Genomic DNA, 25,621 nt, shown 5'->3' on the forward strand with positions numbered 1-25,621 from the left:
AAAGCTGGGCATGGTGGTGTGCCCATTATCCCAGCACTGGGGACGCAGAGACAGGAAGATCCCTGGAGTTGGCTGGACAGACAGCCTAGCTTAATCGATGAGATCCAGGTCCCAGTAAGGGGCCCTGTCTCAAAATGGAGGAGAAGGGCTAGAGAGGTTTCATGATTAAGAGCACTGGCTGTAGAGGACTCAGGTTCAATTCCCAGCACACACATGATGGCTCACAACCATCTGTAACTCCAGCTTGAGGATATCCAGTGCCCTTTTCTGTCCTCTGTAGAGGACACTTGGTGCACATACAGACGTGAAGGTAGACACACATACATGTAAAATAAATCTTAAGGAAAAGGCCATAGATGGTGCTTGAGGAATGATATGAGGTAGACCTCTGGGCTCCAGTGTTCCTCATGTTGGCATTCGTAGCAGCATGTGGGATGATCTGGCCTGACTCCACCCACCTCCTTTCTGCCTTCTAGATTCCACAAGCTGGTGATTGATGATGTCCGCCCCGAGGATGAGGGAGACTACACATTTGTACCTGATGGCTATGCCCTGTCCCTCTCAGCCAAGCTCAACTTCCTGGGTAGAGACAGCTCTCCTTTTCTATTAGGGGTGGAGAACCCACCCTCTCAGGCCTCCGGGATCCCAGAATGTCTCCCTGCAGGATTAAGATGTTGTACAATGGGGGCCATAGCAAGTGTCCGTGGGGCCCACGGGTAGAGGCAGATGGGATGTTCAGAACATGGTGCATGCAGATGAGGGTCCATGCGAAGTTGGCATGGCTTGGGCATCTTTCCCTCCCCTAGGGCCCCAGACTCAGGTTTTCTTCCAAAGGTTTCTCTGTCTCTGGATTATGAGGGGAAGATGAGGGAGGGACCTGAGAGTTTAGCTCTAACCATCCATCCTTTTGTCCTTCCAGAAATCAAAGTGGAATATGTACCCAAGCAAGGTAAGGGCCAGTGTGGCCCCGCTATAACTCACACCTGAGGAAGGAGCCTTGGGTCTCTACCCCCCGAGTCTGAGGGAGGAGGCTGAAGTCTACACTCCTGGATCTGAGGGAGGAGCCTGAGTCTGTGGGAGGAGGCTGGGATCTGGCCTTGGAATGTCGCTTCTCTGGGGCCCCTAGATGGTATTGGGAAGCCAGGTCCCTAGTGCTTTCTTTGTGCCTGTAGAGCCCCCGAAGATCCACTTGGATTGCTCAGGGAAGACTTCTGACAACTCAATCGTCGTGGTGGCTGGAAACAAGCTTCGGCTGGATGTGGCTATCACCGGGGAGCCACCGCCCACTGCCACGTGGCTGAAGGGCGATGAGGTAGGCTTCTGCCCCTGGTCCCTCTCCCTCTGGCTCTGCTAAGATGCTTCAGGCAGGCGCCTTTCCCTCTCTGAGCTTTAGTTTCATATGCCGTGAAATGAAGACAAGCCTTCCTTTTGTGTGGGGCTGTTCTGAAGATTGCCGATTGTGTTGGTCTGCACAAGGCATGGGCCCAACATATGACCTTTTCTCCATCCATTCATCTTTTCATCAGCTAGTTAGTCAAGACTGGCCAGTTCATCTATCTCTTCATCCACCACTCATTCAGCTATCAACCCACTACCCATCCACCACTCACTCATCAGCTACCCGTCCCTCTGCTCACCCACCTGCCCACCCGTTCACTCATCCACTCAGCCGTACACATCACCCATCCTTCTACATAGTCACCCATCCGTCCATTCATCCTCACAGCCACCCATTAATCCATATATTCGCATACCCATCCACCCACATATCTACCCATCCCTCCATCCACTGCCACCATCCATTGTCTGTAATCTATTTATCTCGACACAACCCAGCCACCAGCACCCAGTGGCCCAGCTCTCATCCATAATCCATCCGTTCCTCTGCAATCGATCCACTCCTCTATCTATTCATTTACCTGTCTGTGCTTCCATGCCCCCAATCATCCATCTGTCCCCCCAAAAGTCCAACCCATCCATCTACCATTTATTCACCCTTCCATCAAAATGCTGCTCTGCTCTGTCTATTCTGGATCCCAGTAAAGTCAGGTTTTCACCTCTCCTCGTTTTAGACAACTTTCAACTAATGTAACCAATACCAGAGCTAGTTTCTCTATCTATCTATCTATCTATCTATCTATCTATCTATCTATCTATCTGTAAGTTCTTGGCTTCAGCTCCTTGTCAGTGTTCCCCTGCTTGGATCTGTGGTCAGGCTGAGCGCTGTGGAGGGGGAGCATTGTGGAGTAAGATGCTCACCTCAGAATGGTTGGGGCACACTGAGAGGAAGAGGCTGGGGTCTCAATGTCCCTTTTAATGGCACCCCCTACCAATGATTGGATGTCCTCCTGTTAGACCCCATCACTTTTTTTTCTTGGTTTTTTGAGACAGGTTTTCTCTGTGTAGCCCTGACTGTCCTGGAACTCACTCAGTACACCAGGCTGGCCTTGAACTTACAGAGATCCCCCTACTACTTCCTGAGTGCTGAGATTAAAGGCTTGGGTTGATACTGCCCGGCTTTCAGTCCCATCGCTTAAAGGCTCCACCTCCTCCTAGTAATATGATGAAGTGCGACAAGCTTTATAGGACATGGGTCTTTGGGTAGATTTCTCGGAGCTGTAGAAGCATTGGAACTTCTGGCACGTCTGGAACATGCCAGCATGATCCCGTGTTTATCCACTCTTCCCCTCAGCCAGCCACTCAAGGTGCCACCCTCATCAGATGCAGCCCTGGCTCTGTGCCTTCTTCCTTTGGGGGAGGTGGAACAAGCCCACACAGTTGCTTCCCGACATGGCTGAGATTGAGATATGGAGGCAGAGAGCAGGAGCTATGGGAATGTGAGGTCATGTTTAGCTGGGAGCAATCAAACTTCTTCCTGGAAGAAATTTGACTTCCAGGTGGCTTTAAGAAAGAGCAAGAGGAGGCATGAAGCAGAGTGGGTGTGATTCTAGGTAGGTGCTCCACCCCTGAGCCACACCCCAGCCCCTCATTGGAGGATTCTAGGCAAGGGCCTCTAGGCAAAGGCCTCCAGCACTGCACAGATTGGACATGGTGGTTCACACCTGTCATCTCTGCAACTGGGAGGTGGAGGCAAAAGGAACAGGAGTTTAAGATCATCTTTGGCAACATAGGAAGTTCAATGCCAGTCTAGATTACAAGAGACCCTGTTTTAGAAAGAAAAAGAAAAAGGAGCATCAGGCTCAGTGTATACAGATAAATTGTGACTCTTGGGAACAAGACTGTTTAGTGAAGGTGGGTGGGTGTGTGGTGGGTAAGAAGGATGGAGGGGGAACATCAGGGTGAGACCCCTGAGTCCAGAGCTCACATACATGTGGCCATAGAGAGGTCACGGCAAGATTTTGAGGGTCTGCGCAAGTGACGGAAGCCTGGCCGTTGGGCGGCCATGTCCAGGTGTTCACACTCACAGAGGGCAGGGTGCACATTGAGCAGAGGCCAGACTGCAGCAGCTTTGTGATCGAGAGTGCTGAACGGGCAGATGAAGGCCGCTACACCATCAAAGTCACCAATCCCGTGGGCGAGGATGTGGCCTCCATTTTCCTGCGGGTTGTGGGTAAGCAGAGGAGTAAAGGGGGATGAAGCATGGAGTGGCCCACTGAGGCCTCAGGGCTGTCCCTGACTCTCTCATTGTCCCTCACCCCACCCAGATGTTCCTGATCCTCCAGAGGCTGTCCGTGTTACCTCAGTTGGAGAAGACTGGGCCATTCTGGTCTGGGAGCCACCCAAGTATGACGGAGGACAGCCAGTGACTGGTTAGCATCCTGTGACTCCCGTGTTCCCTAACTTCAGATTGACCTTTCACTGTAGTCTCTAGCTTCCTTGTGGGTCTCCCCTGGAAACAGTTCTCCTGGGAACTGGGATTCCATGGTTTTTCTTGATTTGTGTGTACACATGCATGTGTTGGATAAGTCCCATGCTGGATGTCATCCTTCATCTCACCTTAGTTTTTGAGGTAGGGCTTTTGCTGAGCCTGGAGCTCGCTATTAGGCTCAACCGGCTGGCTGGAGAGCCCAGCGAACCTTCTGGGTTCAGCACTGAGATTACAAGTTCATGTGAGCAACCTAGCTTTTATGTGGGTGCAAGGTGGTCTTGCTTATGCAGCAAGCTCTAAAGACTGGGCCACACCTGCAGCTCCTACCCCACCTTTTTTTTTTTTTTTTTGAGACAGGGTTTCTCTGTGTAGCTCTGGCTGTCCTGGAACTCACTCTGTAGATCAGGCTGGCCACAGAGATCTGCCATCACCGCCTGGTTTACCCTAGCCCTCCCCCCTTCACCTTTTTGAGACAGAGTCTTACTGTGTAGTTCTATCTGGCCTGGAATTCACTCTGTAGACCAGACTGCCTTCAGACTCGTGGGTATCAGCTTGACTCTGCTCCCAGGGGCTGGAAGCACCACCACCATGCTCAGCCAGGTTTTTTTTTTTTTGTTGTTGTTGTTGTTTTTTCTGGTGGGCACTGAGGATCCAAACTCAGGGTGCACTTATGCAGCATTAACGACAGAGCTGCACCTGCAGCCCCTATCCTTCACTCCCTTCCCCCCACCCCCAAGATAAGGTTTCTCTGTGAGGCCCCTGGCTGTCCTGGAACTCACTCTGTAGATCAGCCTGGCCTCAAACCTGGAGACACAGCTGCCTGTGCCTCCGAGTGCTGAGATTAAGGGTGTGCACCACCACCGCCCAGCCCTTTGTTGCTTATTGATCTGGAAATTCGTCTCATTTTGGCCTTGTGAATGGCAGCCTCAGAAGGTTCTGTGTTGCCGAGAGTCCACCTGATGGGGATTCTATGATCCTTTCTATGTATCCTTCCTACCCTGACTATGACTCTAGACCTCACCGTGACCCCCCAAACCCTTTTCCTTGGGGAAAACCACAGGGTACTTGATGGAGCGGAAGAAGAAAGGCTCCCACCGCTGGATGAAGCTCAACTTTGAGGTCTTCACTGAAACAACCTATGAGTCCACAAAGATGATCGAGGGTGTCCTGTATGAGATGCGGGTCTTTGCTGTCAATGCCATTGGAGTGTCACAGCCCAGCATGAACACCAAGCCCTTCATGCCCATTGGTATAATGGCCTCTCTGTCCCCATTTGTTTCTCCCACCCACTCTGCTCCACATTCAACTCCTTGATCTGCAGAGCTACAGAGCTTGGGTCTGTGTGTGTGCGTGTGTGTGTGTGTGTGTGTGTGTGTGTGCGAGCTCCACCACTAAGACACACCTACAGCTCCTCACTGGTGGAAACTAGGCAGGTGTTAGCCTCTGAGTTAAAGCCTAGCACACCACCCTTTTTTTTGGGGGGGGGGATCTTTTTGAAACAGGCCCTGGCTGTCCTCTCTGTGTAGTCTTAGCTGGTCTGGAACATGATATGTAGACCAAGCTGGCCTTGAACTCACAGAAATCCACCTGCCCCACCCCCATGCTGGATGTGCACCAACACAGATTTTTGTTTTGTCTGGTTGCTGTTTTAACCTCCTCCCTGCTCCTCTCCCTGGATCCCTGCAGCCCCCACCAGTGCACCCCTGCACCTCACGGTGGAGGACGTCACTGACACCACCACCACACTTAAGTGGAGGCCTCCAGATCGGATTGGTGCTGGCGGCATTGATGGCTACCTGGTGGAGTACTGCCTGGAGGGCTGTAAGTGCCACTTGGCCCTGGTTGAGCCAGGGAGTGGACTTGGGAGTGGCCCGGGGCTGGCACAGTGCCTGGGGTGGGCTGGACCCTCAGGTCAGCATGTCCTCGCTCCCTCTGTCCATCTCTATGCAGCAATGGCTCCTTATCTGTCTCTCCGTTTCTCCCTCTCTTGCATCTCCCTCCTTCCCACTCTCTTCTTTCCTCCTCCTTTCCTTCCTCTTCTCTCCGGTTTTAATAGTCTTCCTTCCCAACTATGTCTGCATAACTGTCACCTCCGTGACCCCATCTCCACCTCTGCTGCACCCCCAAACACACAGACTTTCACACTCAAGGCGCTTTTATATTCGTGCTCGGTGCTCACACACATATTCATGAAGCACATTGGCATGCGCACTCACACTAGTGCGTACGCATTGCTTACAGCCGTGCACTCACACTCAGATATGCATTCACTCACCCACGTGTGTGCCTACGCACGCTGGTGTGCTCTCTCCCTGTGCGCGCGCGTGCGCACACACACACACACACACGCACACACGCACACACGCACACGGCCTGCTGTGGGGTTCACAGCCCTGTGTCGTCTCTCATGCACCGATTGTCTGACAGCACACCACGCTGGCACTGTCTCCCGTCTTATCAGTAATCTAGCAGCTGAAGGCTTGCCTGCCCTACCTGTGGCTGTGCGGCCTTGGCCTCTACGATTCAGAACCTTTACCTTGACCTGCGCCTGTGACCACCATATCCTGCAACACAGGGAAGTGAAAATGTCCCCCACTAGCTTCTTGTCCCCATCCCTTCCCAGCATTCCTTTCTACAGTCCCCAGCTGGCCAATACCCCATCCTCCTACCCTGCCACTCTTGCACCGGTTCATGCTTGAGCCGTGTGACTTCAAATAGCTTCTTAAGCCACCTGGGCCCCCAGTTTTCTCACCCTTGAAACGGGCCCCAGTGTTGAGGCAGGGGCCTCATCCCTTCATCCTCAGGGATGCCTGGCCAGTGCTGCTGCCATTAAGCTTGTGCTCACTGAGTCCTCACTGTAGGGGGCTATTTGCTGGGGGACAGTGAGGGGAGCAGTGCAGAGGCCCAAGAAAGGCCCAGGCCCACATGTGACTCCTCTTTCCAGCTGAGGAATGGGTCTCAGCTAACAAGGAGCCTGTGGAACGTTGTGGCTTCACTGTCAAGGACCTCCCAACTGGAGCTAGGATCCTCTTCCGGGTTGTTGGGGTCAACATTGCGGGGCGCAGTGAACCAGCCACCCTCCTTCAGCCGGTCACAATCAGAGAGATTGTGGGTGAGTGACACCTAGTCCCTGACTCAGCACTCCTGAGGCTCTGCTCAGCGTCCCTCACTGAAGGGCCTTCAGATGGTATCAGCATCTGAAGCTCTAGTGGCTCCCAGTCCAACACCACCCCCCTCTGTTCAACCCCTCAGAGCAGCCTAAGATCCGCCTCCCCCGTCATCTGCGGCAGACTTACATTCGAAAAGTGGGGGAGGCCCTGAACCTCGTCATCCCCTTCCAGGTACTGGAACTAGGGGCAGTGTTAGGCTGGGGTTGGGGTTATGGACAGGGCCGGGGTCAGAGATGGGGTTAGAGCCAGGGTTGAAACTGGGATCAGTGTCAAGGCCAGCGTTGGAGCTGGGGTCAGGCTTAGGTTACTGATGGGGCTGGGACAGGGTCAGAGCTGTGGGTGTGTCTGTGGACAGTGTCAGGCTCAGGGCCAGTAGTACCATTGTTTGTGCTAAGGTCAGAGCCAGGGTCATGGCTAAGACTGGGGTCAGAATGGAGGTCAGAGATAGGGTTGGGGTCAAACAGAGCCATGGCCAGAGTTTTGTGGGGATCAGGGCCTGGATTAGGGTTAAGTACAAATCCAGGATATCATCAGGGACAGTGATGTAGCCAGGCCCTCAGGCCCTCAGAGGCCACTCACCTGACTTTGTTCCCTCACCCAGGGCAAGCCCCGGCCTCAGGTGGTGTGGACAAAGGGTGGGGCTCCCGTGGATAGCTCCCGTGTGAATGTGCGTACCAGCGACTTCGACACCGTGTTCTTCGTGCGCCAGGCGGCTCGCTCTGACTCCGGAGAGTATGAGCTGAGCGTGCAGATTGAGAACATGAAGGACACTGCCACCATACGCATCAGGGTCGTGGGTGCGAGGCTGGAGCCTGGGGGGATGGGCAGGGTTAGGAGTGGGCGGAGGAGGCCAGAAAGTAATGGGAGGTGAGGGGAGTCAGAATAGGGGAGAGGCTGGGATGGGGAGATGGGAGGAACGCTGCCAGTGGGAAGGAGAACAGGTTTGAAACAGGAAGAGTGAAAGCTGGGGCAGGGGCTCCGCTGGCACTGTGTTTGCCTAACACACGAGACCCTAGGACCCATGCCCGGCACGGGGTAAACAGTGTGGTGGTGGACAGCACTCGAGGGTAGCAGTAGCAAGAGCAGTTTAATGTCTATATAATGGGTTATATAATGGGATATCTAATGGGATGAGACTGCCAAAGAGGGGAAAAAAACAAAAACAAACAAACAAACAAACCAGGAGAAAAAGGGAGGGGCAGAGCCAGGCATCAGGGCCCCTCGGTGGCGTGTGACCCCTAACCTTCCTTCCAGAAAAGGCAGGGCCAGCAGAGAACGTGATGGTGAAGGAGGTGTGGGGCACCAACGCGCTGGTGGAGTGGCAGCCGCCCAAGGATGACGGGAACAGCGAGATCACAGGCTACTTTGTCCAGAAGGCTGACAAGAAGACCATGGTGAGGGGACAGAGGGGCCTTGGGGGCAACGCGTGTGGCCTTGCCAGAGCGGAGCTGAGTTTTCTAGCTCACAGCTGAGAAGGGGAGGCTAGGAGACTGGGCGCTTGGGAGTGAGTGTGGGCAGGCTAACGACGGGCTGTTTGGTCTACACTGCCCCTCCTAACGTCTGTGCCCATGTGCCCTCCACGTGCTTGCCTTTCCTGGTCCTCCCTCCTCCCCATCCCAGGAGTGGTTCAATGTCTACGAACACAATCGCCCCACCAGCTGCACGGTGTCCGACCTCATTGTGGGTAATGAGTACTACTTCCGCGTCTTCAGCGAGAACATCTGTGGCCTCAGTGACTCCCCTGGTGTCTCCAAGAACACAGCTCGCATCCTCAAGACAGGTGCAGGGCCCAGCTACCCGGCCTTGAGCTCTAACTCCTGGCTGCTGGCCCCTGGCTGGGGTGGGGGTGGGACTCACGTCATGGGCGTCCTTCATTCTCCAGGAATCACCTTGAAACCACTGGAATACAAGGAGCATGATTTCCGAACAGCCCCCAAGTTCCTGACTCCGCTCATAGACCGGGTAGTGGTGGCAGGATATTCTGCAGCTCTCAACTGTGCCGTCAGAGGCCACCCGAAGGTACCCCGGGGGGCTCCCCTGAAGGCTTCTGCAGCACAGGACCCCCCAGACCCACCATTCCGGCGGTTCCTTCCTGCAGTCTCCTCATGAAGAAGCCAAGTCTCGGACAATTCTGACCTTCCTGCCCTTTCTCTACCTCATGACTGCCAGGCATAGCTAATCCATGAAGCCCACTTCCCTGAGAAACCTTTGGGGGGGGTGTCTACACCTTCACAGCTCTCTGAAGTTTTCCTGAGCCACCCAGTCATGAGGGTTTTTTGTTTTTGTTTTTTTAAATCTTAAGCTCTTTTTGTCTGTGCACCTTGTGTGTGCAGTACTCCTGTAGGCTGTAAGAGGGTGCTGGATTCCCTGGAGCTGGAATTACAGGCAGTTATGAGCTGTCTGACATGGTGCTGAGGACTGAACCCATGTCCTCTGCAAAAGCAGCAAGCGCTTTTAACCACAGAGCCATTTTCTTTTTGATTTGACAAGGGTTCATGCAGCCTAGGATGGCCTTGAGCTCAAGATCCTTCTCGTCCACCTCCTGAGTGGGGGATTATAGGTGTGCTCCAGACCTGGGCATTACTCATTCATCCATAAATCTGTCCACCATTTCATTTAACCATGTGCCAATCTATTCGTTGTTTTTGTTTTTTTCTTTTTAATCTCAGCTCATTCATTCATTCCCTTTGCTGTGTTACTCGATTCATCCCACAAATATTTTCCTCGACTTTGTGCTTCACAAATGGGACAAAGAAGTTCCTTTGTGTTGGGGGAAGAATGACACTGATCTAACGTTTCACAGATAATACAAAATATGAATGATGATAAGCATGACAGAGAAATATAGGCAGTTCTGAGACAGTAGACATTCTTGCCTAAGAGGTGACTGGCAGCCACACTGGGGTCCCTATGGAGCAATCTTTATTCTGAGAACAAGGAGGTCCCCTGTCTCTTCTGTGCACTAGGCATCATGTATTTGTTTGAACAGAAGAAACCGGGGGTTAGATTGTAAAGCGACTATTTGAAACCATCCAACCAGGTAGTGGCATGGCTTCTACCCAGGACATCCTTCTAAATCAGCTTCCTCTCTGGTTCCCTTCTCTAGCCGAAGGTGGTGTGGATGAAGAATAAGATGGAAATCCATGAAGATCCCAAATTCCTCATAACCAACTATCAGGGCATCCTGACGCTGAACATTCGCCGCCCTTCGCCCTTCGATGCAGGGACCTATTCCTGCCGTGCCTTCAATGAACTGGGGGAGGCCCTGGCTGAGTGCAAGCTGGATGTCCGAGGTGAGGGGGGTGCCCCGCTGACTGACCCTCATCCAGGGCCCTTGGCTAACCTACCCAGATGCCCCAGGCAAGAAGGGGACCCACACGCAAAGGCAGTGGGCTGGAGGGTACCAACCCCTGCTAAGGCTTCAACGTCTGCCTCTCAAATCCTCCGTCAAGCCTCCTCTGCCCTTTGCCTCTGGATCAGAGTTGCTATGCCCTTCCCCCATTCCTCAGACCCACCACTACCACAGTCTCTTCAGCCTGGAATTCAGTGTTCTGTATCTCAGTCCTGTCCCTAACTCCAGTCTGGGCCCTCCCATTTCCAGCCATTCTATGCCGTTTGGGGCCACAGTGACCTGTTGACCTTGATTTTTTTTTAAACAAACCTTCTTTATTTAGGGTTACTAAATGCTTCTACCTCCCTACCAACCCCTCAACACTGGCTAAAAGGGAAAGAAAGTTAGTGGGGACAGGGGCGGAGTTCTCTCTGCTACTTCCTGCTGGGTAGGATCACAGAATTCTTTTGGGGGCAACACCAATGTCAGTCATCTAGAAATCCCGAAGTCCAGGTGACCAGCAAATCAGCAAACAGGAAATGCAGCAGCAGGGCGAACGAGCAGCAGGCAGTCCTCCTCCAAGCAGCTGTGCCTTTTTTCACTGGGCTGTCATATTTATCCCCCTCAAAGTCCTCAGGATTCAACTAATTCTACCTGGCAAAGACCATGTTCCGCATGAGACACTTAACAGGTGTGGACAAGCTAAAATCCCCAATTTGGAATTTTAACAAAAGCAGGTTTACTTATCCTAAGCCAAAACACCCACAGCAGTGAGTCCATTTCATCCCCATGCTGGGCCCAGGCACAAGCTGATCATCCTCTGGGAAACCTCTCCGTCACCTTCAGTGGCTTCAGTCCACAAGACCCTGCTGAAGGAGGCAGCTCAGGTCTCCAGGGCACAGATTAGCATAGTCTGTCCCTGCTTCATCTGGAGACAGTTGACAATGCTAATGTCCCTGGCCCTGTGACAGTTTAGTAGACAGGGACTTCAGCCCCTCAAGGAGGGTTCTTAGGAGGAGCTCCCCTCTGTGCCCAGCGGCTGCATTCTGGATTCAGGCTGATCCATTGTCTATTCTGCAGTCTTCTTTGTGGGTGACTAAGTATCCCCACTGCAGATTCCCCCTAACTTCTGACAGCTGGTAGTTTCTCGGAACACCCCGCTCCCATTTAGGATTTAAAATGACATCAAACTGTCATTTCCGCACTCAGGAAGCTGAGGCAGGAGAATTGTGCATTTGAAGCCAACCTCTGCTGTTAGAAGCCAACTTCTAAGTCAGCCTGAGTTACATAGTATGGTCCTGTCAAAATAGTATAAAATATAGAAACAAGAGCTGGAGAGATGGCTCAGGGGTTGAGTGCGCTGGCTGCTCTTCCAGGGCACCTGAGTTCAGTTCTCAGTACTCACAGGGTGGCTTACCACCATTTGCAGGCTCCAGTTCCAGGGGCTCCATGGAGCCATGGGCTCCTGCATGCACACGGTGCACATAAGCTCAAGCAGGCAAACACACATAGAATAAATTTAAAAACAAAACTACAAAATAAAAGGGCCAGGCATGGCAAAGTACAATTGTAGCCCTCACTTTGAGGGGCTTGAAGCAAAGGCATCAAGAACTGGAGGCCAGCCATAACAACAATGGAAAGTCAGATGCCATGAGACCCTTTCTCAGAACAGAGAAAAGAAAAAAGATGTGGGGCTGGAGAAGTGGCTTATGGGTAGATTGCTTATCTAGCATAAAGCCTGGATTCAGTCCTCAGCACTCTGTAAACCAGGTATAGTCTGTTATCCCAGCTCTTGGGAGGTGGAAGCAGAAGGATGGATCAAGAGTTCAAGGACATCCTCAGCTGCTTGAGTTCAAGAACAGCTGGGGCTACATGCAGCCCTGCTGAGGGAGAGAGATGAGCATAGTGACTCCACAGGTGTTCAGGGACAGTTGCTGGATGGGAACTCTCTTGCTCCAGGGTCTTAGGTAGAGATATGGGGCAGCCCACCTCCTTCAGCCTCACCCATCTCTCATTTCTCCTGCAGTGCCGCAGTGATAGCTCCCCATCTGTTAGAAACGTCACCAGAGCCCGGACACCAGTCTCGCAACCCCTGGGATGGCAGCCATCCCTCTGGAATGATTAATGTGATAAAATGCTGTTGTTCAAACTATCATGTGTCTGTCCTTCCAGAATCTGTGCTTCTTGTCTCCTTGTGGGTGGGATTAGTCACTCTGGGCTAGGGATGGCCACCACCACAAGGCAGCCTTAAAGATCGGATCCCATTATGGCAGCATCTCAGACAATGGCATCTGCTGAGGGAACTGCTTTGCCATGGTGTTTACAAGAGTCAAAGGTGAAGCTCATGCTCCCAGAATGTGGAAGGCTCTGGATTTCATCTCCAGCAGAGGGAAAAGAAGAGAGCCAATTGGAAAAGCCTCAGAAATAGTGGCTGCCAGGGCACCAAGGGCACAGAGGGCTAGGGGAAGACCTGGAAGCAGCTTGTTCTTACTGATTGTGGCATAAAGAGCCAGGACTTGGGTGTTGGTTCTTATTTTTCCTTTTCTAAAAATTTTAAACTATTTTATTTTTTAAATTTATTTTACATCTCAAGGGTATCCCCTCCCTCCTCTCCTCCCAGGCCTCCTTTCCCCCTTCTTTCTTCCCCTCTCCCTTTTCCCCCAGAAAAGGAGAGCTCCCCCTGTATCAACCTTCCCCAGCACATCACATCACATTACATCAGGACTGAGCATATCTTCATCCTGTGAGGCCAGGCAAGGTAGCCCTGCCAGGAGGAAGTGATCCAGAAGCAGGCAACAGAGTCCATGTTAGAAACAGTCCCCCTCCACTCGCCAGGCGCCCCATATGAAGACCAAGCAGCCCATCAGCTATGTGCAGGGGCCTAGGTCCAGACCATGCGTGCTCCTTAGCTGATGTCTCAGTCTCTGTAAGCCCCCATGGGTCTGGGTTAGTTGTCTCTGTTGGTCTTCTTGTGAGGTCCGTGTCCCCTCCAGGTCCTTCCATCTTTCCCCCAACACTTCCACAGGACCCCTGGAGCTCTGTCCCATGCTTGGCTGCAAGTCCCAACATCTGATCCGCTGCTGGCTGGAGCTGCCCAGACTACTGGACAGGAGATAGAATGGGGAGGGAAAGAGGGGTGGGGATCAGATGTGCAGAGAATGGAAGGTGGGAGGTGAGCGGGCTAGGAACAGGACGGGAAACCAAAAGGGGACATCTCTTTGTGAAGCTGGAGGCCTGCAACAGGGCAGCCTGTTGGGAGGACGTGGCTGTGACTCTAGCTGAGACTCCTAACAGGAGTGGGAGGACACGAAGACTGAAGGGACCACCTCCTAGCCAGGTAGGACTAGCAGACAACCCACTGACAAAACCCGTGATCCAAAAATTACCCTGGTACAAGAAGTGCAGGAATAAGGAGAGAACAAAGATTGGGAAAGTCCAACCAATAATCGGCCCACCCTGAGACCCCCCCCACAGCAGAGAGCCAGCCCCTGGCACTAATAATGATACTCCGCTATGCTTGCAGACGGGTGTTGGTTCTTAAGAGCCTGATCTTTATTAACTTTAAAAATCCATCTCTCTGGCTCTGAGCTGAGCTGTCTTGATCTCTTGTCCTTTGGCGATCTGGAAGGATCTTTTGTGAATCAGAGGCCCCAGAGTTCTGAGACCTGCGGGTCCAGTCTGGCCTCTATGCCTTGAAGCTAAGAAGGAGAGCGAGCACCTGAGAACCTGACCAGCATGAGGGGCTGAGTTTGGGATAGGTGGGGCTGTGGATGTCTTGGAACAGTCCCCATGTTCCAGAACTGTCCTCTCCTCTTCCCCTTTCTGGGAACTGGGCATGTGTGGCCAGGCAGAGACCATCTCTTCAATGAGTAGGCTTCCCTCCCTAGAACCCATGTTGTCAAGTAGAGGCTAGGGAGGGCTGTGTGCTCTCTCTTAGGAGCCTAGAGGCACTTGGGCTAGGAATACCAAGCCATACCATTCCTCCTCTGCTGCAGACACTATAGCCTTCTTAGAACCCCTAAGAAGCAGGAGGAATGGGTCTCCTCAGGTCCAGGGATACAAGTCTGGTTCTGCTTCCTCAGACCCAGAGGTCCAGGCCCCAACCTTCCTTTCTCCCTCAGTCCCAGGCGTCCAGGATCCAGCAGGCCTACCTGGTCCCTTTCCATATTTCCTGGCCCAACATCCCAGGGCTCGCTGTCCCGCCCTCACCTCTGGAGGCCGAAACTGCCCCTCCTTGGCTTCCTCCTCATAGTCGTCCTCCTCCTCCTCCTCATCCTCAGGTGCCGTGTCCTCATGGGTGAAGGGTACCGCACAGGCGGGCGAGTGGAAGCGCAGACGGTAAAGCAATCTCACCCAGCGGCCGAACTCAAGGTCCAGGGTCTCTGGTGGTGCTAGCAGCTGCAGGTAGAAGGCACGGCCTGTGCGGAACTTGACCTTGAGCTGCTGTCGGCTCTCATCATGCACAAACAGCTGCACGAATTGCAAGGGGAACAGCCTGATGGGAGATGGGGTAGCTCAGCCAGGGCCTCTTTCCTGTGGTGCTCCCCTCGGGGACTCCACTTCTGCATGTGCCCTGTGGTGGCCAGCCACCAGACCACTGCTTCAACCTCCTCTCTTTGCACTCTGGTCCAGTCAGTGAACAAAACCCGTGCCCCTCAGTGGACAATGGATGTCCTCTAAGTGTGCCAGCTCTTGACAGTTACACACTGCTCCTGCTGTGCCAGGTGCTCCATGAAACACAAACAGGAAGGACTGTCAGTTCAGTGCATGTTCCAGGTAACGGGATCGAGGCGTAGAAGAGAGGCGGCAATGGAGGCAGGGTTTGAGCTCAAGGTCTGGGATGGCGGACTTGTTCAAGAACGTCCCAGCTACAAAGTATGCTGGCTCAGCCTGGATCCGGGAGGAGGCCAGAGCGGGGGTGGGGCTGATCACCTACAGCGTTTGTTTTGTTGACAAGTTCTCAGTAGCCCAGACTGACCTAGAACTGGCTGTATCACTGAGCCTGGCCCTGAATTTCTGATTCTCCTGCCTCCATTTTCTGAGTGTTGGGATCACGGTTTTGAACTACTTTATTGGCTGCGGGCAGGGGAAGACAGGGTCAGAGGGACCCCCAAGCTTGCACTTAATATTCAAAGCCCGTTGTTGGAAACAGTGCATCAGACCACGGCAGAGAACTGAGCAAAGTTTTCCACTTATGTAAGAAGATAATTGGGTGAAAATTCTTTCTCTCTCTCTTTTTTTTGACAGTCACATATAGCTTGGCTGACAAACTTGTAGACCAGGCTGTCCCTGAACTAAGAGACTTGCCTGCCTCTGCTTCTCAAGTGCTGTGATTAATGTGAGCCACCATGCCCAGCTGAAATCTTTCCATTCTTTCCTTCCTTCCTTGTGTATGCTAGGCAAATTAAATATATATATAATTTAATATTATATATATATAATTTAATTAAATTATATATATATATACACACACATATCTCAAGCCCTCTTTAAAAGACTTGCATGTGGTGATCATGGGTTAATGTTATCTATCATTCTCAAGCTCGGCTTTTGAGACAGTGTCTCACTTAACCTGGGGCCAGATGATTGGGAAGACTGGCTGTCAGCAAGCTCCAAGGACCGGAGCTCGTCTTTGTCCTTGTGTCTCCCAGCACTAGGATTACCACGGTACCTGGTCTGCGACATGGCTGTTGGGAATTCAGACTGATGCTCATGCTTTCCCTGCAAACACCTTACTGCGTCATGTCATCCCACCAGAGCCCCCTTTGGCTTTTCATCTTAAGACAGGGTCTCACTAAGGGAAACCATTTTTTTGTTCAAGCTTCCCAAGTTGCTGGGATGACAGGCCTGCACCATTTGTCTTTGTCTTCAAAATTTTTCTCCTGTCTTTCATGGACTGAGACAGGATGGGAAAGGATTCAAATCCTCCCAGAATCCCTGAGTACGCACACGCACTACAAGCATGTAAGTGTCTCCCGTTCGCAAATGAAGCAGGGAGAAGGAGTGCTCTGTGTGAGGTTTGTGCGTGGTGGTACTGATTTCCACAAGTTTTTCAATGAGGGGAAGAGAGCGAAACAGTGGACTTGAACTTGAGTACTGTTAGATCTGGATTGTGAGGAATCTCAGGTTCTCGTCCCACCTCCTGACCCTCTGTGGGACCCTGGGCCATGGGCCCGGTCTCTGAGCCTTAACTCTCTAGTACAGAGGAGCACCTGGAAAGCAGGCAGCATTGTGTAAAACAGTCACCGCTGTGACCCTGGGTGTCACTGAGGACTGTCCTCCCTCACTTTGCTTGACTTCTGACCTCTGTGATCTGCCCTGTCATCTTTCTGAAAAGCACTGGTGGTGCTCTTGGTCCCCCCGGGGGGCAGAAAGGTTGGAGGAGGCTGGGACCAGGAGGGGCAGTCACCCGAGGAGCTGCAGGCATCCACTCTCCTTGTCGGGGCCGGCCAGCAACAGCAGGTCTGGCAGCTCCAGAGCTGGACTAGAGGCTGCCACCCCCATGGTGACCTTGTTGGCGACTTCTCCAAACCGGGTCACCTGGGGCCAGAGGTTAAGGCAAGACAGATGGAGAAAAAAATTGAACAGGGTTCTGATGGGTATTGGTAATCTTGAACTAGGGGAGTTGAAGAGCAGGTAGGGGGTTTCGAATGTGGCTCATTCCATAGCACCTGCTTAGAATCCCCCAGTGCGGGGCCGGGGCTGCTGCTACTGGGTAGAGCCCCTGCCAAGCAGGAGTGAGGCTCTGGGTACCACCCACAGTACCACTAAAAAGAAAAAAAGAAAAAAGTAAGTTGTGGGCCGGATATTTTAGGACTAAAGAACCTTATGTGTGTGCAGTCAAGGAAACTGAGACCAAGGCTTGTGAAGCCACAAACAGGTCAAAGGATTGGCGATATGAGGTGAGAGGGCTCAGAGGTTACGTGGAACACGGAGCTCGACAGGGCCCAGCCACAGCTCGCAGAACAGGGGTTCCAGACATCAAGTGGGCGGAGGTCGGGGCTCCACACCTGCACGAAGTTGCTTTCAAAGATGGGTAAGTCACGCAGCTGATCGAACTCGCCGCTCAGGAGGTGGCGCTGGAGGCGCCCAGGGCGGCACGGGGCATAGGCTGGAAACAGGGGGCGGTCTGCAGGAGCGAATGGATGGCATCCACCCCAGGAGGACAGGTACGAGTCCCCCGACAGGGGGCGCACGCGAGGCAGAGGCCTCCGCATTGCCGGGCCCATGCCGTCCCTGGCTCCCTCACCAGGGCCAAGCCCTTCGGGCAGAGCTCCTCCTCTCACCTACCATCCCCTCAGAACCGCTCTCACCTGTTCCGCGGCGGCCCGATTTAAGATCGCGCCCGCCCTTCATCGCCACGCCCCGGCCCTGTGTGGGAACGCAGGGTGGAACCAAGGCCAGAATGCTAAGGGCCGGCCCTAGCACCTATGACATCACAATAGCGCCCCGCGTTCGATGACGTCACGGACGTCACCTCCTCAGGCCGGAGGTGAGCTCTGGAGACCCGGATGGAGAAATGGCCTCCCTAACTAGCGGCAGGCTCGTGAGTGCTAGTGCGCAGGCGCGGCAGGCGCGCAGGCGCACAAGCCTTGGGATGTGCTCTGAGACTCCCAGCGTGCTTTACGGCGCTCGGCTCTTCTCAGCGTCTCGGTATGGATGCTGCAGGTGCCGGGCTGACCCGGCTGGTAGTGCTCTTGTTGATGGCAGCCGGGGCTCCTAGCAGAGCCAGAGGCAGCGGCTGCCGGGCCGGGGCCGCGGCACGCGGGGTGAGTGCTCGCGGGCGGGGCGGGGCGGCCTCCTGCAGGCGCTAGATGGGCCCGCATCGTGAATATTCATGAGGATGTGGTTTGCTTGCCATCTCAGCTGACTAAGAACCAGGCTCAATGTAGTGGTGCACGCCTTTCATCTCAGTGCTCGGGAGGCTGAAGCAGGAGGATCAAGTAGTTTGAGGTCAGCTTGGGCTGCATCAGATTGTCTCAAAAATACAAAACAGTGGGTAAGATGGTGAGCGCTTTCAGTACCAGTATTCGGAAGGCAGTAACAGGTGGATTTCTGAGTTGGAGACCAGCCTAGTATGTAGGGAGTTCCAGGCCAGCCTGCTGCATAATGAGGCCCTGAGTCAATAAATAAATAATAAAGATTTGGTAGAGAAGCAGGCCGGGGCTCCAGGGATGGAGTCCTATCTTCTGAGTATGCAAGAGGAAGCCGGGTCCTGCAGGAGCCAGAGTGCTGTAGGGTGCCTGGTTAGGAGAAGCTTGAACTCAAGAGAACAAACACATAGGCTTGGGCATGGGCTACCGAAAGCCCCGCTTCAGAAAAACTCCAAAAACAGGGTGCTGGAGAAATGGGGGTTAAGAGCACTGGTTGCTCTTCAGGAGTGCCTGGGTTAGATTCCTAACACCCACCTGGCGTTAACACCCACCTACTGTTAACTCCAGTTCCTGGGGGCCCACCACGCGTTCACAGTACATGGAGCAAACACCCATCCACAAAACTTAAAAAAAAAAAAAAAAAAAGAAAAACCACACACAAAAAATTGAGCTGCTGCTGGTGGTGTTTATCTGTAATCCCAGCACTCAGCAGGCTGAGGCGGGGTGAGTCTAGACCAGCCTGGGAGTGGTTTAGTCAGTCTCTTGTTTCAGAACGTGGAAAAAAAAGTGTAGGTTTTAGGCTGTACTGGAGAGAGGTGGAGTTCTTGACAATACGAGTGGTCAGGGTATTAACACGTGCAAAGGAAGCCAGTGCCTGTGGCTTGGCAGTGGCCTGGGGAGTAGATCGAGCTGGTGCTTGCCTGTAGTATCAGCACTGGGAGGCAGTGGATCATGAACTTGAGCTATGCAGTGAGACTTTGAAAAAACAAAAAAAACAACAACCTGGGCCTTGAGAAGTATCAGCTAAGCATCTTTGTTGGTTTTTTTTTTTTTTTTTTTTTGTGGTATGGAAATCTGCTACATGAATATTCATGAGGGTCAGTCCTGGGGAAAGCAACTGTAATTGGGTGAAGACAAGGCTTGTCCTTCAATCTGCCATTCTGTCCTGGGGTCAGTGGCTTCTGCCCTACCCAGAGCTTGAGTGGTCTGAACTTGGGGCCCTTCTCTCTCCTGCAGGCTGGGGCTGATGGCCGAGAAGGTGAGAGCTGTGGGACCGTGGCATTGCTGCTGGAGCATTCATTCGAGATTGGTGAGCTCACTGGGACTTCAGCTTTTCACACGCCGTGGCAGGAGAGAGCAGAGAAAATGACAGTTGAAGAGCAGGTGTCTTCCGATGCCCCGTCTTGACTCTGAGTGCTTGCTGGGCTTGTCTAAGGACCTGGCTTGCACTTCCATTAATGGAAATTACCCACATATATGTATATCTGTATATACACATACATTGCGCACATACGTATGTACATGTGTGCACACATCTACACATGTGTGGTCGCATGTCTACATGTGCTTATGATAAATGTACATGTACGATGGCCCAGGCGCCCATCTGCATCAACTCTAGTGCCTGGAAGGTTCCCAGTAAACTTGACCCTAAAAAGGTACAGCTGTGACTGTCTACTTATTACAATGTGACTCGTTGGTCTTTTGGCTTCTGTAACTTGTCTACACAGATACCCAAAGATTGGCTGAGTTGCCTTAACCCCCTAACCTGGCAGAACTGACCAGTTTTTGCTTGCTTATATAGATATTGAAGGTCTTTTTGTGGTTTTCACCTTAAAGTTTTCTTTCATAATTCCGGTCATGGGTCATCATAGTAGGGGTCAGATCGGGAACGTCAAACAGCTGGCAGTCCAGAGCAGGGAAATCTAATGCACACGTGCTCGCTTGTGCTCAGCCCCTCTCTTTACTTAACACAGTTCAGGGCCCAAGCCCAAGCCCGCAGTAGGTGGGCCTTCCTCCCTCAGTGAATGGCATCAAGACATTCTCCCGCAGATACACCTACAACCCTACTTGATCTAGACAGTCCCTCATTGCCAATCTTTCCTGGTGATTCTAGATTGTGTCAACTTGACAATTAAAACTAGTCTTCAGAGGCCCTGACTACTTTTAACCATGTGGCCAGCTTTCTGTTTTGACCAGGATCTCCATCTATAATCTGTACTATTGCTTTGCTCCAATAGTTTCCTTTTACAGAAACTGAATACAAGTTAACATCACACGTATAGATCTGTGTGCACACGTATGCCTACATATATATATATGTGTGTTATACACACACACACATACGTGTTTGTGTGTATATAGCGTCTCTCTGGGTGTGTATAGGTGTATATAATTGTCTCCTTGCCCCCAGACCTATAGGAGCAACTCCAGACCCAGTCAGCTGGAGAAGGAATGTCAGAGTAGACTTCTCTAACGTCTGACCTGTGTCCTGCCTTGCTAGTCCTGTAGGCATTGGTGGAGCATTGGCCCATTTTGCTGCAAAGAGGTCTGGGCAGCACCACAGGCCCCCTCTCTCAGGGAAGGCAGCGCGGGGCCCCCTGCAACATCTGCCTGACTAAAGGGGCTATCAGCTTTGCCCACAGCCCCTTAATTGAATCAGGCGCCAGGCACTTGTGACATTCAGGCCCCTGTTGGCCCTCTGAGTTTCTCTAGCCATTCCAGAGTCATCTTGTCAAGGCAGTGCAGGCCTTCGGAGCCTCAGGCCGGGCTGTCCTTTGGGGCAGCAAATAGATAGGTGAAGAAGCCTCCTGTCACTGAGCTAGGGAAGGTCATGCTGTAGGCGATTATAACTGAGCCCAGTTCCCCACAGGTGATGGAGCCAACTTCCAGAAGCGTGGCTCACTGCACTGGAACCAGCAAGATGGCACCTTGTCGGTGACACAGCGGCAGCTCAGCGAGGAGGAGCGGGGCCGGCTCCGGGTGAGGCCCCCTGTGACTGAATGGGCTTGGCACTTAGCTCAGCCACCCCTCCTCTTCCTGACTTTGGAAGAGAAAGCCCATGGCAGCTGTCAGTAGACAGGAGGCTCCTTTCAAGTCTCAGCCTTGTCTGCGGTGGGCTCTGTCCTTGCTCCCTCCAGAAGCTGCCATGTTGCAGTTTTACTTCTGCCCAGTGTGAGGTGGCAGGGAAACTTGCCTTGCTGGAGTGGCCCCGTGCCTGGGTGCCTTCTGTGTGCAGAAAGGCAGCAAGAGGCCTGCTGTCTGCCTCTCTGCCTGGTCTACATGGGATTCTCTGTCCTAGCTGCCCCCCCACAGACAGCCACTTGCAGCCGCTGTGTTTAGGTGTGTGTGGGGTGGGGGCCGGGTGTGGCTGGGTGGAGGCTGAGGAGTGCTTGGATGCACACTGCTGCTGATGTGGCACTGATATCTTAGGTGGCTCTTCTGCCAGGGCTAGGGCAGCCCAGCTATTTTATCCTCCCTTGGTTGCCCGGCCGCCCCCGTGGGCAGACTCTTGTCGGCCAGGGGTTGTGGGAGGTGTGTGAGGGCAAGGCTGGGGGAGCTTTCTCCTGCTCAGCATGGTGGCTGGCACTCCAGTTCACGGGGCTCTGCATACCTGCAGGATGTAGCTGCTGTCAATGGCCTCTACAGGGTCCGGGTGCCAAGGAGGCCTGGGGCACTTGATGGTTCAGAAGCTGGTGGCTTCGTGTCCTCCTTTGTTCCAGCGGTAAGTTACCGATGAGGGCGTAGATAGGCCTTCTCCGTCCCGCCTCACTCTCCCCAGTCTTCATGGAGCCCCTCACGGGGGGGGGGGGGTGAGGGGGAGCCCTGAGGAACTGTTCAGCTTCAACTCCTGTAGTTGGTGATGGTCCAAGGGGCCTACAGATGGGGTGCAGGCTCTGGAGTGTGCTTGTGCATCAGTGGGGGAGTGCGGCAGAGCCCAGTGGCTCCCTGACGCCCCCCCCCCATCTCCCACAGTGCTCCCTGGTGGAGTCCCACCTCTCTGACCAGCTGACTTTGCATGTGGATGTGGCTGGCAACGTGGTGGGCCTGTCAGTGGTAGTGTACCCTGGGGGCTGCCGGGGCTCCGAGGTGGAAGACGAGGACCTGGAGCTGTTCAATACTACTGTGCAGCTGCGGCCTCCAGGCACCGCCCCGGGGTAAGAGCTGGAGGGAGGCCGGGGCCACTGGCTGTCCCAGGTGCCCTGGTGCTGGGGCTCTGCCCCTCACCTTGTTCCTTCCCTTGTGTGTTTAGCCCTGAGACTGCGGCCTTCATTGAGCGCCTGGAGATGGAGCAGGCCCAGAAGGCCAAGAACCCTCAGGAGCAGAAGTCGTTCTTTGCCAAATATGTGAGTGTGGCTCCTTGACCCCCCCATGCGGGTAGCCTGTGTATGTCCCTCTGGTGGGAGGCTGAGGGCTGTGGACCCACCTGAGCTGTCTGGGGCTGAGTGGCTCTAGAAGCCAACCGCCTAGGCCGGGCTGGGGAATCTGCAGGCACAGACATCCCAGGTTGGGAGCAAAGTGGTATGTAATGTAGCTGGGCGTGGACAGGAAAGCTGTGGGCACACATGCAGGAGGGCCAGGAGGGAAGGGGTAGCCCGGTGTCCAGAGAATTGAAGGAGTTTGAATGGGTGAAGCCATGGGAGGCCCAGGACCTGGAGGCAGGTTGCACTGGAGTAGGTGCAGGGGCGCAGGTGGAGGTGCGGAGGAGCCGGGGAGGGCGGCCTGCGGCCTGAGCTCTCTACACCCAGGCTCCTAAATGGGGCTGCGGTGCGGAGCCAGTGGCCCGTAGTCTACCATCCCTTGAGGCTGGAAGCTTGTGCCAGCCCCAACAAGGTGAGGACCCAGCAAGGCCAGCATCGCTCAAGGGAGAGGTGGGAGGGTGCTGAGGCCAGCCCCGTAGGGGCCTCAGAAGCCCCTGCTGTAGGGACTGAGGCCTGGCAAACCTCAGCCCTTGCGACTCTGCACTTCCTTGAGGGCTGGCCCTTGCCATGGCCAGGCTGCTGACCTGCCTCCCTCCCTCCTCAGTGGCACCTCATCCTGGGGGGGGGCCGTGTTGCTCACAGCCCTGCGTCCTGCTGCCCCAGGGCCTGCACCAGCGCCAACGGAGGCCTAAGTGAGGACCCAGATCCCTGCCTGCCTTGCCCTCTGCCCGTCCCCTCTGCCCCTGCCCTGGCCCTGCCTGTAGTGACTAGGGGACCCAGCCCCTGCCCTCCATGACCCCTGCCCCAGGCCAGCCTCATCGCTTACCTCCCTTCCTCTCTGTCTGTCTCTTTGTCCTGTTTTGCCCGCAGTGGATGTATATCATTCCAGTTGTGCTGTTCCTCATGATGTCAGGAGCGCCAGACGCCGGGGGCCAGGGCGGCGGTGGGGGCGGGGGCAGCGGTCGGTGAGCAGCTGTGCCTCCCAGAGCCCCCAGAGCCTCTTGTCCTTAGTCAGCCCAAGAAGGAGTTCACGTCTCTCCATCTCCCTATTGCATGAACATGGAAGACTGTCTCTTCCCATGAGCCCTCTAGCCTTCTTGCAGGTCCCTCATTCTCTCCCTGAGCCCCTCTGTGTCCCTGTTGACTGAGAGCTGGGCTGCACCTCCTTGTAGCCACCTCAGGCCCACTGGCTCGCTGTACAGATATGTCCCACCCTGTGGCACTGGGTCCCTCTGCTAGATACCCGCCAGCCTTGCCCCTTCCCCCCACCCACCATACAGTTTGGGAACATGCCAAGCTCTCTCCAGCCTCTGTGCCTTTACCCCCAGACCCCCGTGCATCCCTCACTATCACGCCCAGGCTCTTTGCCAAGGAAATGTGACCAGGAGGCCCCTGCTGCTAGTGGCTGGGTCTGCCTCCAGCCCACTCTTTACGTGGCATCCTGTGCTCCTTGCCGCCTCGCTGGAGCCCCAGAACACCTCAGTGGCCTCCATGGCTACCCTTTGTGTCTCTGGATAGTCCGCCCTGGGTACATCACTGGGAGAGGATTGTGGGCCTCGCTGTTAGTCTGTCTTTTGTGAGTGCACACTCTAGCTACGTGTGTGCACATTTGGAAAGCCAGTTTTGAACTAGCTGCTCGGCATGGTCGTGCTCTTGCACGTGCGTGGCCGTGGCATGGGGATTGCTGTGCAGCCTCAGCCGTGTTGTGTGGCGGTTGATTAAACTGTTCCCTAAACAGCCACCGTTCAGCTTGCTTCCTGCCTTCTGTGGTTGTAAGTAGTCCCCGTGGCTGTTGTCACTTGCCTGGAGTATGTTTGAATGACTTTCTTAGGACACGTTACAGAGGCGTTCCTGGGGCAGAGGGAAGTCTCTGTGAGCAAGGCCACCTTCGGACTGGAGGAAGAGGCTGGTCCCTGGCCCTCCTGGCACATCTGTTTATTCCCGGTGCGTGTACACTTGCAGGCACGGCAGCGGCACAGGCTCCTGTCAACCCCCTCGTTCTCGAGGGCTGCCCTGGGGCCTGGCCCTCACTGAGAGGCCAGCGTGTAACCCGGGCTTATGTGTTAGTGCATTCTTTGTCATTTGGAATCCCAACATCCCAGTTGCTGCCTGAGGCACATAGCCAGACATCGTCCCGAAGAACTTCAGTTGATAGTGTTTTCCTCACCCCCAGCAGTGCCGAAGTGGCTGTGCATTGTGGCACATACTCCTCAGCAGCATTCAGGGAGTAGAGGCAGGAGGATCACAAGTTCAAGGTATTTGTTGCTTGGCTATTTAGCAAGTTTGAAGCCACTCTGAGCTATGTGAGACTCTTGCCTCCAGAACGACAAAACCAAAACCAAGGCTGTTCTCTGCACTTTGAACCTGCCCTGTGAGTTCAGCTTCCTCAGTCTAGTGACTGTAGCAGCCGAAGGGAGGACGGACTGGCTAGGCCCATGGCTTTACAGGGTTGGCTCCTTGGGTTGGCCTCACAGGGTTGCTTTCTAGTCCATGCAAGCCAGACTGTGATGGAGGCCGCTCATCATGGTAGACAGGAAGCCGAGGGAAACAGTCTGGGTCAGGCAGCACCTGCGAAGGCCCCCCTTCCAGGTCTGCTTTCTCCAGCTGGGTTCTGCAGCCCCTCTGAACAGCACCGGCTGGGACATGAGTGCCTGGGATATTTCACCTTCGCACCATGACACAGTGTTGCAGTCTCATGAAGGCCTCCCAAAGCTTCCCCTCAGGCCAAACCCAGGTGTGGGCTTTTCAGTTTGGCACAATGTCAGCTGTCTCACCCGTTCAGCAACAGGGAACCTCAGGAAGGCCTGCCATCTCAACATCAGCTCACAGTGGCATTCCCTTGTGATGCCCACCACTGTCCCGAGCCTCCGTGTCCTCAGCCTCTCTCCCTTGTCAGTGTGTACTCAGACCCTACCCACCATAGTGTGACAGAAGGCCTTGGTCCCAGGGGTTTGGCTGGTCCTCATCCCCTTGCTATTCCTGGAAGTTAACAGTTA

General features: G+C 53.9%; 3 protein-coding genes across 7 annotated transcripts in view; 2 read left to right on the forward strand and 1 right to left on the reverse strand.

Annotated features, from left to right (window-relative positions):
* The window catches only part of Mybpc2 (myosin binding protein C2), a 23,159-nt gene extending 10,699 nt beyond the window's left edge, over positions 1-12,460 (forward strand). The window contains exons 14-28 of the mRNA XM_055613686.1: positions 477-583; positions 920-949; positions 1,173-1,312; positions 3,412-3,571; positions 3,666-3,770; positions 4,890-5,078; positions 5,516-5,650; positions 6,774-6,941; positions 7,082-7,170; positions 7,601-7,796; positions 8,254-8,393; positions 8,620-8,779; positions 8,882-9,018; positions 10,106-10,292; positions 12,357-12,460. Coding sequence (XP_055469661.1) covers positions 477-583; positions 920-949; positions 1,173-1,312; positions 3,412-3,571; positions 3,666-3,770; positions 4,890-5,078; positions 5,516-5,650; positions 6,774-6,941; positions 7,082-7,170; positions 7,601-7,796; positions 8,254-8,393; positions 8,620-8,779; positions 8,882-9,018; positions 10,106-10,292; positions 12,357-12,367 — 1,954 coding nt within the window. The 3' untranslated portion in view covers positions 12,368-12,460. The remainder of the gene's footprint in view (positions 1-476; positions 584-919; positions 950-1,172; positions 1,313-3,411; positions 3,572-3,665; positions 3,771-4,889; positions 5,079-5,515; positions 5,651-6,773; positions 6,942-7,081; positions 7,171-7,600; positions 7,797-8,253; positions 8,394-8,619; positions 8,780-8,881; positions 9,019-10,105; positions 10,293-12,356) is intronic.
* A 489-nt stretch (positions 12,461-12,949) lies between these two features.
* Garin5a (golgi associated RAB2 interactor 5A) lies at positions 12,950-17,864 on the reverse strand. Of its 4 annotated transcripts, XM_055613580.1 has the most exons (5): positions 17,644-17,864; positions 17,341-17,441; positions 16,740-16,870; positions 14,540-14,825; positions 12,950-13,429 (listed from the first exon to the last, which is right to left on the reverse strand). In XM_055613580.1, exons 1-5 carry the CDS (start codon positions 17,684-17,686, stop codon positions 13,067-13,069), a joined length of 924 nt encoding a protein of 307 aa, XP_055469555.1. In that variant the 5' UTR covers positions 17,687-17,864; the 3' UTR covers positions 12,950-13,066. The 4 variants fall into 4 exon arrangements, with proteins under 4 accessions (XP_055469555.1, XP_055469554.1, XP_055469557.1 ...); XM_055613579.1 differs by lacking the exon at positions 17,644-17,864 and having other exon boundaries at positions 17,341-17,637; XM_055613582.1 differs by lacking the exon at positions 17,644-17,864 and having other exon boundaries at positions 13,356-13,432; positions 17,341-17,637.
* Positions 17,865-17,922: 58 nt separating this feature from the next.
* Positions 17,923-24,366, forward strand: Emc10 (ER membrane protein complex subunit 10). Of its 2 annotated transcripts, XM_055613583.1 has the most exons (8): positions 17,923-18,099; positions 19,441-19,513; positions 21,077-21,186; positions 21,824-21,928; positions 22,180-22,361; positions 22,457-22,550; positions 23,230-23,317; positions 23,496-24,366. In XM_055613583.1, exons 1-8 carry the CDS (start codon positions 17,986-17,988, stop codon positions 23,771-23,773), a joined length of 1,044 nt encoding a protein of 347 aa, XP_055469558.1. In that variant the 5' UTR covers positions 17,923-17,985; the 3' UTR covers positions 23,774-24,366. The 2 variants fall into 2 exon arrangements, with proteins under 2 accessions (XP_055469558.1, XP_055469559.1); XM_055613584.1 differs by lacking the exon at positions 23,230-23,317.
* Positions 24,367-25,621: the final 1,255 nt, after the last annotated feature.

The sequence above is a fragment of the Psammomys obesus genome, unplaced genomic scaffold (assembly GCF_907164565.1).
Source record: "Psammomys obesus unplaced genomic scaffold, mPsaObe1.curated_primary_1811, whole genome shotgun sequence".
Classification (NCBI taxonomy): domain Eukaryota; kingdom Metazoa; phylum Chordata; class Mammalia; order Rodentia; family Muridae; genus Psammomys; species Psammomys obesus.

Coding starts and splice junctions, on each gene's coding strand:
- Garin5a (XM_055613579.1), bottom strand. CDS start 17,559: ATGGGCCCGGCAATGCGGAGGCCTCTGCCTCGCGTGCGCCCCCTGTCG. Junction 14,826..16,739: donor GGATGCCTGCAGCTCCTCGG/GTGACTGCCCCT, acceptor ATCTCCCATCAG/GCTGTTCCCCTTGCAATTCG. Junction 13,430..14,539: donor GGCAGTTTCGGCCTCCAGAG/GTGAGGGCGGGA, acceptor CCTGTCCAGTAG/TCTGGGCAGCTCCAGCCAGC.
- Emc10 (XM_055613583.1), top strand. CDS start 17,986: ATGGATGCTGCAGGTGCCGGGCTGACCCGGCTGGTAGTGCTCTTGTTG. Junction 21,187..21,823: donor AGGAGCGGGGCCGGCTCCGG/GTGAGGCCCCCT, acceptor GCATACCTGCAG/GATGTAGCTGCTGTCAATGG. Junction 22,362..22,456: donor CCTCCAGGCACCGCCCCGGG/GTAAGAGCTGGA, acceptor TTGTGTGTTTAG/CCCTGAGACTGCGGCCTTCA.